General features: G+C 44.7%; 3 protein-coding genes across 11 annotated transcripts in view; 1 reads left to right on the top strand and 2 right to left on the bottom strand.

Annotated features, from left to right (window-relative positions):
• Positions 1-394, bottom strand: part of ORC1 (origin recognition complex subunit 1) — a 33,995-nt gene extending 33,601 nt beyond the window's left edge. The window contains exon 1 of one of the 2 annotated variants that reach the window (XR_012905850.2): positions 219-394. Coding sequence is in view for 1 of the 2 variants with exons in the window: in XM_075935982.2 (XP_075792097.2) it covers positions 219-339 (121 nt within the window). In the remaining variant the exon portion in view is untranslated. The remainder of the gene's footprint in view (positions 1-218) is intronic. The other variant, XM_075935982.2, reaches the window with a different exon arrangement.
• A 100-nt stretch (positions 395-494) lies between these two features.
• On the top strand, positions 495-6,914 carry PRPF38A (pre-mRNA processing factor 38A). The gene is made up of 10 exons (XM_006126397.5): positions 495-719; positions 1,031-1,190; positions 1,976-2,097; positions 3,276-3,361; positions 3,532-3,642; positions 4,180-4,292; positions 4,450-4,476; positions 4,555-4,652; positions 6,035-6,083; positions 6,426-6,914. The coding sequence occupies exons 1-10, from the start codon at positions 590-592 to the stop codon at positions 6,466-6,468; spliced, it is 939 nt and encodes a 312-aa protein (XP_006126459.1). The 5' UTR covers positions 495-589; the 3' UTR covers positions 6,469-6,914.
• Positions 6,915-13,101: 6,187 nt separating this feature from the next.
• The window catches only part of TUT4 (terminal uridylyl transferase 4), an 86,644-nt gene continuing 82,347 nt past the window's right edge, over positions 13,102-17,398 (bottom strand). For all 8 annotated transcript variants that reach the window (XM_089780417.1, XM_089780418.1, XM_075935980.2 and 5 more), the window contains one exon: positions 13,102-13,720. In XM_089780417.1, the coding sequence (XP_089636543.1) occupies positions 13,629-13,720 (92 nt within the window). In that variant the 3' untranslated portion in view covers positions 13,102-13,628. The remainder of the gene's footprint in view (positions 13,721-17,398) is intronic.

Consider the following 17,398-nt stretch of genomic DNA (forward strand, 5'->3'; position numbering starts at 1 on the left):
GCACCCGCCTGCGCCGCCCCCCAACCCCGCTGAGGGGAGCAAAGCGAAGGAGGACGCAGAGCTGAGGTCAAACCGGCCGGGCCTGACCCGGGTGCCGCGGCAGGGCCGGGGCCAGGGAACCGGGTGTCCGGCAGCCACAGCCTGCACCGGCCCCGCACGCGCGCGCTCCGTGGCGGGGGGAGAGAGGGGCGGGAAAAAGCACCGCGCGCGCTCCTCACCTGCGCAGCCTCTGGCCGGCTCGGCAGCTCGCGATGAGCCAGGCGCAAGCCGCGGGACACAGTCACAGGACAGAATTTCGCGCCAAACCGCGCTGCAAGCTCCGCCCCCCTGCGCGCGCATGCGCGCGCTGCCACCATCTTGACTCCGGGACCCGTGTAGCCCGTGGCGGACGGGCTGCCCGACGCTAAGATGGCAGCCGGCGACAAGGCCAACTCGCCCATGAGGGGGAGGGGCTAGACAGAGCCGGAAGTGAGACTACTAAGCAAGGCGCCAGGGCGGAAGCGAAGCCGTTTCCCGCCGGAAGCGGAAGTGCTTGCGCGCTCCGGTGTGCTAGTCCGACCGTTCCCCTTTCCTCCCTCTCGGTCCGGCCATGGCGAACCGGACGGTGAAGGACGCGCACAGCATCCACGGCACCAACCCGCAGTACCTGGTGGAGAAGATCATCCGCACGCGCATCTACGAATCCAAGTACTGGAAGGAGGAGTGCTTCGGCCTGACGGGTAGGGCCGCCCGGGGGGCGGGAGCTGGGCTGGGGCGGGGGGACCGGGTGGAAGGAGCCGGCGTCCCCCGTCTGGACGGGGCTGGGGCTGGGACTTCGGGGGCGGGAGGCTGGTGGGCGGTAGTTACTCCATCCGCATCCCCGAGCGCTGGCGGGGCCCCTGCTGCGGGCGCAGGGGGGGACCCGCCTGGCAGGAGCCTCCCTAGCACCCCCCAGCCCGGCCATTCCGGCCTCCCGCTGCCCGCTGCTGTGGTGCGAGCCCCCATCCCTTTTGATGCTCCAGCTGTTGCCATTCGTATCTCCCTGCCCTAGCTGAGCTGGTGGTAGACAAAGCCATGGAACTGAGATATGTTGGTGGCGTTTATGGCGGAAACATCAAGCCTACCCCATTCCTCTGCTTGACTCTGAAAATGCTGCAGATCCAACCTGAAAAGGACATCATTGTTGAGTTTATAAAGAACGAGGATTTCAAGTAAGCAATTGTCGTTTTTCCTTTAGCTGTCATATCAGAGACATAAACTCAAAGCAAAAAAGAAAAGAAAAATGGGTATTACGGACAAAGTGGCCCAGAGTTGGCTACAGTAAAGAGCCAGTTCTTCCATGCACTGTTCATAGGAGAGGAGTCTTGAAAAATCATGCATTTCTCCATGCCTTTTCCCAAAAGGTGTGCCCCATACCATGGAAGTTTCCCTATTACAATTTTCATCTCAATGACACCTCTTTTCTACCCTCACAAAAACTTTGTCTTTTTATGGTGGTCGTGGTCACCTGAGTTTTCAAGCATAGTGATACTCAGACCTTAATGGTTCAGAGGCCAAGTGAGTGATCACCGTTGCCTAACAGAGCTACCGTAGTGTGAGTTAATTCTGGACAGAAAATATTTAATTTATATAGTCACAGAAAATGACTCACCCAGATATTAGTATTTTATCAGCTACAACTGGTTAATATAGTAAAAACATCTTGATTGGATAATAATTTAGTTTTTTAAGATTACATGCTGTAGTGACACAGTGGATATATTTGAGCTTCAGTCTGAGTATCACTTGTTTCGCATTTTGATCAGCTCTGGGACAGTTCCTGTATGTGCAAAATCCATAGTGAGCTCAAAGGATTAGATACTAAAGGAGAAAATTTGAGCGTCCCGAATTGTTGTGCTAAATCAGTCATCTTCTGAGAAATATTTGGAATTGTAGATTGTTCAGCAAAGATAAATAATCATTTTTGTAAGCTACTATATTACATTTTGTGTTTCAGATATGTCAGAATGCTTGGAGCATTGTATATGAGATTGACAGGCACTGCTATTGACTGCTACAAGTACCTCGAACCACTGTACAATGACTACCGAAAAATAAAAAGTCAAAACAGAAATGGGGGTATGTCTGTATTTTTTATATAACCAGTGTTACATACTACAGCATTGTCTGCCTTTTATCAGGAAACTCAGAGTTTACAGTGCTAGGCAATGCTAACTGTACACTTTACCAACATAAGCTAATACAGTAATTCCTCATTTAACACTATAGATAGGTTTCTGAAAATGAATGTGTTAAGTGAAAACGTGTTATGCGGGGTCAATTTTCCCATTGTAAATAATGGAAAAGGTGGGGGTTGCGTTTCAAGCAGTGGTGTCTGTTGGGACCAGGACATAAGGTTGGGGAAGAAAAGGGTCTGGGTTACATCAGGGAGGGGTAGAGAAGGGGTGGAGAGTGGAGGGGGATTGGGTTGGGAGTAAGGCCCTGTAACGGGTCTGCCAGGATCCACACTGCATCTGGCGACAGGGGGTGGCTGGGGAACGACACGGTGAGCGGCTAACCCTCCACCGCTTTGCAGGGAGGTGGGGGAAGCCCCTCGCAACCACCAGCAACGGGCCGGCTGGGGAAACCCAGCCACCAGCCTGCAAGCAGAGGCGGAGGAAAGGGGGCAAGGCGTCCGGTGAGGGGGAGTCAGCGGGGAACAGCGTTGCGAGTGGCAAACCCTCCGCCGCTTTTCAGGGAGGCCAGGGAAGCCCTGCGCAGCCACCAGAAATGGGCCAGCTGGGGAAATCGTGTTATTCTGGAGACGGTCATGTAATTCAAAAAACGTTCCCTAAAAAAAATCGTGCTATTGCAAAAATGTGTTAAGCAGGCACGTGTTAAATGAGGAATTACTGTATATGTGGAATTACTGTATATGTAGAGGAAGAATATCTGTTTGCTAAGTGCTTTTTGTATTTATTCATTCATCACTGCTAGTCATTCACTGCTATATTGCCTCGGTAGTATTAAATTAGCTGCCTTGATTCTGTGTACTTACCTTCAACTCGTTTGTAACAGCGGAATCAATTTTCAATAGACAATGGAAGAGAGGTATGATTCACCCTCAGGAACTTTTGAATCTTAGCTCTGCCATGATCTCCTTATCTATAAAATAGTTTTAATAATCTTCCCAGCCCTTGAGATATATTGATTATTTTTAAACAGCACTTTGGAGATGCAATCCTCACAAATGTTAAGTATTACTAATTAGGATGAATGCTGTACCCTTTTCTAAATACTAATTATTTTTCTTCCAGAATTTGAGCTGATGCATGTGGATGAGTTTATTGATGAACTCCTCCACAGTGAACGTGTGTGTGATATCATTTTGCCACGATTGCAGGTATGTAGGCTGTTAATCAATGCCTTGTTAATGGATAGCACATTAAGGAGCTTTTTAAATTGCCAGTGTAAGGCAATTTACAACTGTCAATTGCAAAGTCAATCTGACTTTGATGTACTTTTGTTTTATATTTGGATTACATAATATGGAAAGTTGGTGTTTCTCTTTAGAAACGTTATGTTCTGGAAGAAGCAGAACAATTGGAGCCTCGGGTTAGTGCTTTAGAAGAAGATATGGATGATGTAGAGTCCAGCGAGGAGGAGGAGGAAGAGGATGACAAGGTTTGTGAATTTCCCTCAGTTTATATTTTAAAGATAAATTTACTTTTGATTATGAAATATCTTAAGCAGCAAAGTGTTCTCAAGTTATTCTAATTGTGAGGAAGCTTGACCTCTGCCTGTAGCCCTTGTGAATGGGAAAGCAATCTTCCTGTACAGTGTCAATGGAAATTTTCTTAGTCATAATAGCAGCAAAATACTCTGTTCTTTAGAATTATTCATTGCTGAACTCTTAACTTAAATCTATTCTTTCCTTTTCAAATGGATTCTTATAAAAATAACAGCAGCATGTGATAGTGATCAGAATTCGTTTGTTTATCCACTTTGATAAGATTTTTGAGGGTATCAGAGAAGCAAGAGATGGGCTTGTGTTTAATTTCAATGTGTTTGTGTACCACACTGGCAAATCCAGGCAATTATTAAAGTATTTAGTTTGAGTAGAAACTACTGAACTTTGAAAGGTTGCTCGGGCATTCTTGTTCATAACTAACATGAAGGTCAGAATGTTTACAAAATTATGTATTTTTTCAATGCTTTCAGCTGGATAGGGCACCTTCCCCTGATCATCGCAGAAGAGGCTACAGAGACCTAGATAAACCCCGCAGATCTCCAGCTCTGCGATACAGGAGGAGCCGAAGCAGGTCTCCAAGAAGGTGATGTATTTAAAAGATCTTTTGTTACAAACATTGTTTCACCCAGAATATTCATCTGATGATTTTGCAAAGCTTTAAAACTAATGTTAATCAGTTTTATAAATGCTTCACCTAAGTTTTTAATAATCCATCCACTCTCTTTTTTTTAAATTCACAGGCGAAGCAGATCTCCAAAAAGGAGAAGGTAGGAGAGTTATTGCTTTAAAATTGCATTATAAAAATTGCTTAAAATTTAATTGTCTAACAGACTTCTTCCACCTAGTCCATCACCACGTCGGGAGAGACATCGCAGCAAAAGCCCAAGGCGACACCGGAGCAGGTCTCGGGAAAGGCGCCACAGATCAAGATCTAAATCTCCAGGTACCCTAGCGCTTATTGGGACTTACGGCATGTCTGTCAGCAATACACCTAGGCTATGTCTACACTCGCGTCTTCTTGCGCAAGTACGGCCGTTCTTGCGCAAGAATCTGCAGAGCGTCCACACTGCCCGCTTGCTCTTGCACCAGTAAATTTACAGTACGGCGTGGTAAGAGGGGACTCCTTGCGCAAGAGCTACGCTCTTTTTTGACAGGTGTAAGCCCTCTTGCGCAGGAGGTCTTGTGCAAGAGGGCAGTGTGGACGCTCAGCAGGGATTTCTTGCGCAAGAAAGCCCTATGGCTAAAATGGCCATCGGAGCTTTCTTGCGCAAGAAAGCGTCCACACTGCCATGGATGCTCTTGCGCAAAAGCACAGCTCACACATGGCAGTGTGGACATTTTCTTGAGCAAGATGTTCTTGCGCAAGAAGCCGTGAGTGTAGACATAGCTCTAGTGGTGGAAAATCTAATTCCTGATGTCAACTAGTAGTTGGAATATAAAAAATTGGTTAAAAATTCTAGCAGTTACATCTGCTGTAGAAAGTCCGCAGTGCAGCTGACTCCCCAGGAGTGGGGTTGAGAGCTAGTGCAGCTTATATTGCAGAGCCTGTAGTGAAGAGTGACAGGAGGCTCCCCAGGAGCAGGTATGCACTGGGAGCCAGTTTATAAGCCGATTCTTGGCACAAACTGGATCCTAGTTTACGGCCCCACTTTTCGGGAGCTAGCTTCCCTGCAAGCTCTGCTGTATAGCTTTATACCATCGTTTCTCAGAACTGCTAACCAGCTGCTCTGGTTTGTTTACTTAACAGCTCCGCAATCAAGGAGCCTCATGGCTCCCATTGGCTGCAGTTTGCCATTTGCAGCCAAGGGGAGCTGTTAAGTAATCAAACCGGAGCAGCCCACTTGGAGAAACACTGCTTTATACCTCAGAGCCTGCAGCACAGGGTGACTAACCAGCATGTAACTGTAATGGACAGGGCTTGACAAACCACGGCAAAATCCACTCTCCAGCCCTGCACCGCGCATGTGCCAGACCCGCACTGCGCATGCGTGCACCACTGGTGAACGGGGGCGACCAGCTGATATCTACTCGCCACGGGCAAGTAGATAAATGGATTTGTCGAGCCCTGGTAATGGAAATAGATATACTGATGCCTATCGGTTAACCATTTACATCCCTAACTCTATCCATAGTTAATACATATGTTCAGCTTATAAAAAGGCTAAAATTAAACAATTGTGTTTTGCAAACCAGCTTAATATGCAGGACTTCAGTGTATAAGTTTATTTTAAAATCTATTTATCAATAACCATGCCTGATGAGAAGTGTTCAGCTGATTGTTCTCACGAGTACACACACAAAAGTTAATTTACCTTATCTCAACAGGGCATCATCGTAGCCACAGGCACAGAAGCCATTCTAAGTCACCTGAAAGGTACAAGCCAGCTGTCTTACTATTTAAAGATGTCCATTTCATTGAAAGTGTCCCTGCAAACAAGTACAGGGCCTCCTTTCCTTACAATTAACCTAAATTGAGATTTTTTTTTTCACACTACGTGGGGGGAGGGGGAGGGTGTACCAACTTTTCATACCATTGTTCTCCTATCATTGGTCTTAAAACCAGGTCTATTTGTGGGGCAGCTTTCTATGATGCATCATCACTGCCAGCACTGGGATTACTGGAATGTTGTTTGTCTTCCATAAAGCAATGTACAATTTCCATTGTCACAGATTCACTTGAATACATAGTGACATAAGTAACTTTTGTTTGTTTCAGATCTAAAAAGAGCCATAAGAAGAGTCGGCGAGGGAATGAATAATGGACCAAATCCATTAGGCTGTTTAGTCTTGTACCATAGCAGCCTATTTACATTATGGAACAGCAGGCTATGTACTGGCTCCTTTGGCAGTCAGATTTTTTTAAATCCTCCTTCCCACCACTTCCTTTGTACAAGAAAGCTTTTTTTTTTTTTTAAGTAAGGTAAAGAATCTTAATGTACACTATTTGTTTATCCTCCTAGTAGAAAGCATTTCTTAGCAGGGGGATGTTTGTTTTTAAATGGCTTTCTTGAAAGCCAGTGTAAAATAGCACAAGAGCAAGATCAAGAAGTTTAAAATACTTTGTACTATTTTTTAAATTGTTATTAAATGCTCTTGTTCCTAAGGCCACTTGCTGTTCCCATATAACTTTGTTGGCAGGCATTTACATGAACAATGCTAAATGAATCTAAAGATTTTTTCTATAAATATTTTGTTGAAACCCTAATCAGCTATTTGGTAAATGTCCTTAACAAGACAAACTATCAAATGTGTGTTTTTATATTGCACTAAAAGATTTGCTGACCTGAGCAACTCCAGTAATATCACCATGCAAAGTGTGGGGGTGGAGAAAGGGCTTCGTTCATTTCCCCCCCTCCATGCTCCTTAAAGGGCACCTGGAGGGAGGGAGGCTCAGGTGGGACTTGCCTGTCCATAGCTGCTGCAGCCGGCACAAACAGGAGAGGGGTACATGTCCCCCAGTGGGGGACAGACAGACACTCTCTCAAATATATAGTAAATAGCTGTCCTGGCCCTTATCTCTGGCCCCTTGCTACACCCCTGTGGACATTATAGCTGTCTGTGCAAGCACAACCCTCTGTTTCTCATGACATGGAAAGGATCTCATTCTAGGCATATCCCATTGTCCTGGCATAACCAAACCCTTACTTTGCTTTAAGTTATAAGAGGAAGCTGCATACTAACTTTGGTCCTAGCTCTTAGGCTACGTCTATACTGGCCCCTTTTACGAAAGGGGCATGCTAATTTTAAACTTTGTAATAGGGAAATCCGCGGGGGATTTAAATAAAGATGTCCGCCGCTTTTTTCCGGCTTGGGGAAAAGCCGGAAAAAAGCATCTAGACTGGCCCGATCCTCCAGAATAAAGCCCTTTTCCGGAGGATCTCTTATTCCTACTTTGAAGTAGGACTCACTGGACAGGCTCACTGACAAACATACAGATTTATGGTGATAGTAGGTCATGTAAGTTGTAAGCAAAGTTTATCACTAACTATTCAACAATGAATACAGACTTATCAGGCAGGTGGAGCCAAATAAAGCAGCAAATAGCAGGTGAAATGCAGAGCTCAGAATTGTAACACTCAACCTTTATTTACTAAGAAATTCTCCTCCTCAAGTTGCTTTTTTAAACCGTCAAACATACACACGAACAGCTAGTACTAGCTTCCAGCTCAAGAAATTTGGACATTAGACCAAATAGGGAATTTACTAAAGTAGGATATGACTGGTCCTGAAAAGGGGAGTTTGCTGACCCTCTGGAGGTAAATTCCAGCTTCCAGTCACCAGTTCTCCTGCTGCCTGAACTCTCTGGTCTAGGAACATCTGTGTTCCAGCTGGACCAGAGATTCCTGGTTTAGTGTACATAAACTGTTCATATCACTTGGATCAAAGTTGAGTTTCTCAAACCTTACAACAATACCATTCCATATGAAGGGGTCATGTTCTCTAATGCTAGTCATGCATCTAGTTGTAGGAGTACTCAGTCCTCACTCCCACTGATGTTGTTTTGAGTGGCAAAAAATTGTGAGTGGAACAATTTGAGGCTTGTGAATAATAACTGAAGTCTTGGTTGTCATTTATTTGGTATGCTATTGTCACAGTCAGTCTCACTGGGAGGAAAAGCTTCACAGCATGATCATCATACTGTTAGGCCTTTATTCTTCCTTAGTGTGTCTGCTTTTCCTTTTATACTTTCTTCCCTATGGCAATTCCCTGTATCTGCACTAAAAACTGTCAGTGATTACTAGGTTTGCCAACTTTCTGGACCAGATGCCATTCACAGCAACCCTAAATATAACTATATTACGGGTCCTCTTTTTACAAATTAACACCACATCTAATGAAATTGAGGGGTTGTTTTAGACTGTTCGTATGCAGCCTCAGGAAGAAAACACAAGTTTCTACAGGTTGAACCTGTCTAGTCTGGCACCCTCGGGCCCTGACCGGTTTTGAACCAGAGAATTTTCTGAACCATGGGAGGTCAATACTGTCTAGCAGCATTACTAATACTTCCATTGCTTACTGGGCTGTTAGGACATTTAGGGTTATTTAGCTCTAATTTACCAGCACAGAACACTAAGAGCTAGGACTGCTTGCTGTAAACAGACTTCATGGGACTGCAGAAACTAGGCTACACCCATGGAAAGTGGACATCTGGCTAACTAAAATCATGACAGATGTTTCCAGACCAGAAAATTCTGGACTAGAGAGCTTGAACACACAGTGCTTAAATTTGGAAGGGTTTTGAAGTTTAGAGCATTTAGAAGTTTTGGAAGGGTTTAGAGCATTTAACAAAAGCACAATCTAAATAAACTGCATCAGTCATAACTCTACAGAATGGGAGGGAAAAGGAGGGGGTGTTTCATGCCCTGACCTTTGAATACTTACGCTGTCTCTTAACTGTAGTTAAAGAGAGCTCTTATTCAGGTGGCATCCCTAATTCCCTCCTCACACAAACCTCTCCTTTCAGTGTGGTGGTGTTTTCAACATAAGTTAGGTGGCTTAACTGGGCCTATAAACTAATGCCTGCATAAGTAATAACCTGCACTCCCCAGTAAAGATACAAGTTAAACTAGTCTAGAGTTAAATATGTTTGATTAAAGATCAGAGGTCACTCAAACCAAAACCGGTATTTTTTTGACCAGTGAGATCTACAATAAGAGAAGCAAATAAAAATAGAACTATGGCTGGTAAGAAGTCCACAAATTCCACTACAAGTTTATGTATTATACAAGTACTACATGAGAAGGGTGTGTGCCTTCTAGCCTACCTGTGTTACAGGTATAGATATGGATAAGGCTTATTACAGAGAAGATAAATAATTTCTTGACATGGCCGTGCCAGTGAGGAGAGAGAAACTTTCCAGATAGGGACTAGAAAGAGAAGAATGAAGACTTATGGAAACAAGCTGATAAATAACAAATAATTAGGACTGGTCACAAGTGCTGAATGAAGTGGCTGAGTTGCTACTAAATATACACTTATTAAAGTATCAGAGGGGTAGCCGTGTTAGTCTGAATCTGCAAAAGCGGTGAGGAGTCCTGTGGCACCTTATAGATTAACTGAAGTGTTGGAGCATAAGCTTTCGTGGGCAAAGACCCACTTCATCAGATACATGTCACTTATTAAAATCACTGATTGGAGGATAGTGCCCATTCTGTTGAAAAAACACTTTAGCAACTCTTAAAAATAAGCAAAAAGGCTTGGGGGTGACCGTACAGCTTACTGAGCCTTGCAGGAGTAATAAGAGAAGCAGTTCCACTCAATGCAGAGTAGTGGTCAAACACAAAATGTTGATGTAGGAAGGACTGAAAAATGACAGTATACCATGTAAATCAATAGAGCATCTTCATTGGGGATGGTGGGTTCAGGTTTGGTCTCTATCTTAAAATTATATAGGAGATAGAGTACAAGTAAGAGTCATCATATAAAAATACTCCCGTGATTTTTTTTTTAAAAAGACTGGTAAATCAGATATTATCTAGGTTTACACGAACACGACTGTTTCCAATTAAACTAAACAGCAATGCATTTTAAATTGAAAGAATTTTTAAAAACAAATACAAAAAGGTGTCAGCTTAAAATGGGTGGGCAATAATTTTGGGGGAGGGGGGCACTTCACAAATTTCGGAAGTGGCCGCAGGCCAACCTGGAAGGGGCGGGGTTGAGAGTTACTCTATGAGGAGCTTTGCTTGGCCTGGGGTCTCTCCCCCTCTGATTTCTGACCAATGGAAGCAGACGGGAGGGTTGCTGGGGGCTAGCCTCCTCCCAGAGTTGTTTGGGATGGACGCTTAGAATTCACATAACACAGCTCGAAGCTCCTGGCCTCTGCTGCTAACCTGTTGCCTGTTAACCTGTTGAATGGAAACAACTGAAAGGGCTTGCGCTTCCCAGGTAATGGGCCAGTGGGACCAAGAGCTGTAAGCCCTTTCAATTGCTTCTGTTTAAAGGGCTTGTGCCTGCTGAGTGGCTGTTCAGCAATGCAGCCACCCAACAGGCACAATCTCTTTAAATAGAAACAGATGAAAGGACCCTAGCAACTCACTAGAGGCGTTGGGAGCTGCAAGCCCTTTTAACTGTTTCTATTTAAAGGGCTGTTGTGTTCCCTGTGCCACATTGCCCGACAGGTGTGGGGAAGGCATGAGCCCTTTAAATAGAAACAGTTAAAAGGGCTCGCACGTCTCAAGTTCCCATGCAACACACGCGGGGCGCGGGATCTGGAACTGCCTTGCAGGCTGGATCAAAGCCCTAGGCGGGCTGAATCTGGGCCACCCCAGTTTAAAAGCCTAGCACACAGGTGGCGTGGCCTGCGGACCAGATCCGGACCACTAATCTGCTAGATCCAGTTTGTGGGAGCCTCAGGTAGGTTCCCTGCCCGTCCTGCCCCTGCACGCTGCTCAAAGCAGCTCTCTGAATGCTGCGAGCCCATGGGGAGCATATGGGAGAAGCTCCCCTGCCTTCCAGCACAATCTCTCCGCTCCAGTTCGCTGGAAAAGTGAAGTACCTCTATCCCTCTGGCTGTGTCTACACTGGGCCACTTATTCCGGAAAATCAGCCGCTTTTCCGGAATAAGCTGCGAGCTGTCTACACTGGCCCTTGAATTTCCAGAAAAGCAACGATGTTCTACTGTACAAAATCAGCTGCTATTCCGGAAAAACTATTCTGCTCCCGCTCGGGCATAAGTCCTTATTCCGGAACACTGTTCCGGAAAAGGGCCAGTGTAGACAGCCCAGTAGTCTTTTCCGGAAAAAAGTCCCGATCGCGAAAATGGCGATCGGGGCTCTTTTCCGGAAAAGCGCGTCTACATTGGCCACAGACGCTTTTCTGGAAAAAGGGCTTTTCCGGAAAAGCAGCCTGCCAATGTAGACGCTCCTTTTCCGGAAAAACTGAAAACGGAATAGTATTCCGTTTTAAGCATTTCCGGAAATTCATGCCAGTGTAGACACAGCCTCTGGGTTTGCAGCATTCACAGCCACACCTGGCTCCTGCAACTGGTGCAGAGGCATGGAAGACAAGGAGAAACTTTCTGGGCTGCTGGCAGGGAGCTGGCCAAAGCCTGCCTCTGGCACCCTCTTTCCACATCTAGCCCCTCTCTCCACATCCAGACTTCTGCCTCCCCTTGCACTCCTATCCCCTCCCAGACTCTGCACCCCAATCCCCGCCCCCACTCCTGCCCCACGTCAACTCCCTCCTATACCTTTGCCCCAAGTCAACCTCCTCCCAGGTCCTGCACTCCAATTCCCTACTCCCAGTCACAACCCATATCCCTGCATCCCACTCCTGCTCCAGGTTACGACCCTCTGCCAGACCCAACACTCCCTCGTGCACTCCTCCTCCAGGTCGAAACTGTCTCCTGCACTCATATTCCCTCCTGGACGCTGCACTCCAGTCTCCTGCCCCAGGTCACAACCCCCTTCTTCACCCAAACTTCCTCCCAGATCCCACACTCCCTCCTGCACTCCAATCCTTTGCCCCAAGCGCCCTTCTGCACCCAACTTCCATCCTATACCCTGCACCTCTATTAATATCATGGAAGAGTGCAACCCTTGAACACTTACCCTCATCAAAAAGTACTGCCCACCCCTGGGATTAGTAGAATGACTTAGAGCAAATTAATCAGACATTCTTCTGCTTTCCCATCTGCAAAAGAAGGGTGATATTTATGTACCTACCTGATAAGATGCTGGAACTATTAATGTTTCTATCATTTTGAAAATAGTATTACATAAATGCTGAGAAATTTTATTAATAAAATAGCATTATACACCTCCATTATTTTTTAAGATGGGGTGAACTACACATATTCAGCAATCTGTCTTTCCCCAAAACATTGACATTCTCTAGAGCTCTCTGATAGATCTGAGAATTATTCCTATCTGTCTTTTCCCTTTCCTGCATGAAAGAGGAACTCTGAGTAAGACTATGTCTACACTGGAAAGATTTGGCAACAAAAGTACTGTCGACAGTCATAAGTTGCCAAAAAGAAAGTCATCAAATCATGTTTACACTGCCACTCTGTCAACTTATGTCAAGCCATAATATACCCCTACAGAATATACTAAGCCATATCAACTTACAGAGTATATGATGCACGGTAATGACAGGTTCCTCTCCCCCTTAACTGTGCCCTATGTCATAGCACAGCTTGACTTCTGTAGAGTACTTTCACGTAATGAGATTGCAAGCTTGTGAATGTGGAAGCAGATGTATACTCTATTCCTCCATATATACTGAGTATATTTAGAGGAAAATGTGTGATCAGGAAAATTCAGTAATAGCAAATGGTGGTGATAATGATTTTTTTAAAACTTCGAGTGATCAGGAACAGTTTGGTTCTGAATATATGTGACCCAGTTTTTCCAAGTCACTTACAGTGTTCATATAAATTCTTTCAAAGATTTTAAGTTAGAAATACATTTTATTTGTTATATTAATTACGTAAGTATGGACCAAGCATATTAACACTATATAAGCATGGAAAAACCTTAAATCCTGGTTTTGCACTTTTGTTTTATTTTCTTTTAAAAAGTTTTTTGGCACTACATAGTTCTGTAAAGAATAGAAGTGACAATTTTTTTTTTTAAAACACATGAAATCCCTTTCTAATTTTATTTTTTAGAACAATATATATAAAGTCTGAAGCAACCAAAGTATGAATACAGCTAATAGAAAATAAAGAACTTAATTTTAAAAATCTCTCTTTACAGTTTACCAAGATAAAACAAAACACAATTGCCCTTAAAAATAGGGTAATAAAATAGATGAAATTTGTATCACTCAGTTTTGTGATACCAGTAAAAACTATAGATCATATCTATATACAAATGATACAGTTTAAAAACAGTCTTAAATAATCTTGTATCTAAACATGTTGCATTAAGATTTTAAATCAGAACCTGATTTTTCTCCACCCTCCCATTACATTTCATTTTTTCTGCTGAATGTAATTCATATTCAAGTGTGGGTGTCCTTGAGACAGAAGCGAGAATCGCTGGTTATTCTGCATCAGTGGACCAGCTAAAAGAAAATGGATTACAATTATTTTAGCAAAGTAGATGCACTTAATAGAGCTTGGCTATATTCAATATATTAGGCATCATAAAAAATCCCATAGTGTCATCAATAAACTTTTATTTTCACATTAGTTTATCAGAGTTCATTTAAGTTATAGTAAAAAAACAGTTAAAAAGTATCAGGGGAGTAGCCTTATTTAGTCTGTTACTTTAAAAACAACTAGTAGTCCTGAGACCCCCTTAGAGACTAACAAAAACATGGATAGTATCATGAGCTTTCATGGGCAAAACCCATTTCCTTAGTTGAAGTGGGTTTTCCCCATGAAAGCTCATATTATATATTTTTGTTAGTCTCTAAGGGGCCACAGGACTACTCATTTTTAAAAAAAACATTTACTTACCTTTCATAACTTGTTCTTCAAGATGTGGTGTTCAATTCCATTCCAGTCAGGTATGTGAGGGTGCATGTGCACGGTAGCTGGAAATTTTTTCCCCTAGCAGCTAGCCGTATGGTTGGCCTCAGCACTCCCTTGAGTGGCACCAAAATGGCTATCAAGATAGGGTGCCACTGAGCCTCCCACTCGGTTCCTTCTTGCTGGCTACTTCGACTGAGAGGATGGAGGGTAGATATTGGAATGGACTTGAACAACACATCTTGAGGAACAGTTACAAAAGGCAAATATCCATTTTTTTCTTCTTCAAGTGCATTCCAATCAGATGACTTCCAAGCCCAAAATCTAGGGGGCAGGGGTCGGAGTTCAACTGATTGGAGCACTGCCCTCCCAAAGGCTACAACATCTTTAGACTTCTGAGTGATTGCACACTGTGCGGCAAAAGTATGTATGGAGGATCATGTTGTTGCCCTGAAAGTCTCCTGGGTAGGAACCTGGACAAGGAAAGCCATGGAGGAAGCCTGGGCCCTGGTACAGTGCGTCATAAGCAGGGGCAGAGGTATCTGCACAAGGCCATAACACTCATGGATACAGACACTATCCATGAAGAAATGCGCTGAGAGGAAACTGGCTGGGCCTTCCTCCTCTCAGCAACTGCCACAAATAGCTGATGTGACTTTCTAAATGGCCTCGTTCTGTCAATGTAAAAAGCCAGCGCTCTCCGTACATGGAGGGAATGGAAGTTCTGTTTCCTAGCATTAGAATGCAAACCGGAGAAAAATGTCCTGACCCATATGAAAACTGGAGACCACCTTTGATAAGAACGCCAGATGCAGGTGGTGCTGGACCCCGTCCTTATAAAACACTGTATATGGTGGCTCGGATGCTAAGGCCCTAAGCTCAGAAACCCTCCTTACCGAGGTTATGGCAACTAGAAAAATCACCTTCAGAGAAAGGGGCAAGCCAATGGTTCAAAAGGGGGCTCCATCAGTTTGGAGAGAACTAGATTCAGGTCCCAAGCAGGAACTGGTTGGCAAACATGGGGGTACAAGCTATCCAAACCCTTTAGAAAATGGCTAAACAGTGGGTTGGTGAAAACCAAGTGACCTTGCTCCCCAAGGTGAAAAGCAGAAATAGCTGCTAGGTGAACCCTCATGGAAGACACTCCCAGGCCCGGTTGCTTCAGGTATAGCAGACAGTCCAATATCAGAGGTATAGACTGGAGTTGGGGAAGTCCCTTGTTGTACTGACCAAATGGAGAATTGCTTCTTCTTGGCAAAGTCAGTGGCCCTTATTGATGGCTTTCTGCTTCCAAGGAGAATTTGTCTAACCTGATCTGAGCAAGAGAGCTCTGCCGAGTTCAACCATGGAGCATCCATGCTGTGAGGTGAAGCAATTCCAGGTGTGAGTGATGCAGGTGTGAGCAATTCCAGGTGTGAGTGATGGTCATGTGTCAGAAGGTCCAGGTAAAGAGGCATGGTAATCAGGGTCTGTATTGACATGTCCAGGAGGGAAGTGAACCAATGCTGGCAGGCCCAGGGTAGAGTGATCAGAATATCATGCACTTGATTCCTCCTGATTTTGAGGAGGACTTTGTAGACCAGTGTAATGGGTGGGAAGGCAAACAGAAGATGGCTTCTCTACTACAATGTGAAAACATTTGTGACTGACCCTGGTTCTGAAAAGAGCAGAAATGCTGGCAATTCCTGTTGTGCTTTGTGGTAAAGAGATCCATTTGGGGAACACCCCAGCTTTGGAAACTCAAGTTGGCAACATCTGGACAAAGTGACCACTCATGAGAAGGCTCCCTGAAGAGAAGGGGTGGGGTGGGGTGGGGCAGAAGGTAGGGAGGAACGAGAATTGGATTGAGTATCTCCTTTCTACCATGCTGAGCACCCATTTGTCTGATATAATAAAGGACCAAGCACGGTAGAAAGGGAACAGTCATGAAGAAAAGATCAGCTGGTGTGGATTTGGCATTTGATGTAGTGTGTCATCCTTGAGAGAACCTTCAAAAGGCTGGCTTTGGACCAGCAGGCATCTTAGGGAGCCTACGATTGGCAAGGCCTCCTCTTCCTGCTTTGGTTCCTTCTCCTGGAATCATCCTGATGACTCTGCTGTACAAAAACATTTCTGAGGTTGCAGGCAGAAATACCTTCCCTGGGTGGAAGAGGTCTAGAGGCCTAAAGACTTCATGTCTATTAAGCCTTTTCCCCGTTTCCTTCCAGAAGGACCAAGGAGTCCAGCTGCGAGTGAGTAAAGATACTCATACCTCTTTTAAAGGGGACATAGTAACATCTTTTGTTTTTCTTGGTCACGTACAGCGAGATGGGTTTGCCACAAGGTCTTTATCATGTCCGACACATTCTTAATCAGTGGCAAGACAATCCTGAAAGGACCTTCAAGGGTTAGAATATCAATCTTGGGCCATTCTATACAACAACTGCTGCAGGATCTGAGGGTCTTCAAGAGATAGTTGAATCTGCTACTGCTTCATCGGGCAAGGAAGAAGATGATGCCACCAGAAGCGGTGGTTGCTCCCTGCCATCACCTCCTTGAGAGTCTCTCACACCCAATAGTACTGGAATTGCAAACCAGGTCAGTACCAGCAGTGGAGCATTAGGAGGCACAGAAAGATGCACTGGTGTTGGCTGCATGGCAACATGCCTAGAATCAGTTGTTGGTACCAGTGCAGTTTGTGGTCCCAAAATCGGTGCTGGCATTGGTACTGGTGTTAGGGTCAGTGCTTGCACTGACTGCTGTTGCAGGTGCACAGTGACCACTGTGGTCATGATCTGCTCCCATGCCAATATGGCATAAGTTGGTGCTGTGCTCAGAGCTGGGGCCACAGATCACGCCACTGCTCAGCTGCCTGTGGTGGGATAAAAGTGGCTGACACCACCAAAGCTGCTATGGAGTGTGAATGCTGGCTCCTGTCCTGGCCTTTACGAACTAAGAGCCCAACCCTGCAAGACTGCACTGAAGTCAGTAAGAGTTGAGGATGCTGAAGGAATAGGCCTTATGAGACTGATCCTTTAACCTTTACTCACAAGTAGTCCCCTGAAACTGATATATGGAACACAAGCATAGTGAGTTAGGAATATTCATGGATGAAACAGTTGCAGGTTTGAGGCATAAATCCACAGGAATTTGTTTATCCCACTGAAATATAAGCAACTCTAGCACTGGAGGCAACAGTAAAGGGGAGAAGGGTGAATGGCAGGTAAAGGGGGTTATTTTAGTCAAGAAAAGTAATGCAAACCCTTACTCTTTCAGAAAGTATTAAAGAA

The sequence above is a fragment of the Pelodiscus sinensis genome, chromosome 9 (genome assembly GCF_052426305.1).
Source record: "Pelodiscus sinensis isolate ZL-2025 chromosome 9, ASM5242630v1, whole genome shotgun sequence".
Classification (NCBI taxonomy): domain Eukaryota; kingdom Metazoa; phylum Chordata; order Testudines; family Trionychidae; genus Pelodiscus; species Pelodiscus sinensis.

What these genes read in the sequence shown, in the direction of transcription:
- PRPF38A (XM_006126397.5), top strand. Translation starts at nt 590, where the DNA reads ATGGCGAACCGGACGGTGAAGGACGCGCACAGCATCCACGGCACCAAC. An exon ending in AGGAGGAAGAGGATGACAAG is followed by an intron (nt 3,643 to 4,179) that starts GTTTGTGAATTT and finishes CAATGCTTTCAG; the next exon opens with CTGGATAGGGCACCTTCCCC. An exon ending in CATTCTAAGTCACCTGAAAG is followed by an intron (nt 6,084 to 6,425) that starts GTACAAGCCAGC and finishes TGTTTGTTTCAG; the next exon opens with ATCTAAAAAGAGCCATAAGA.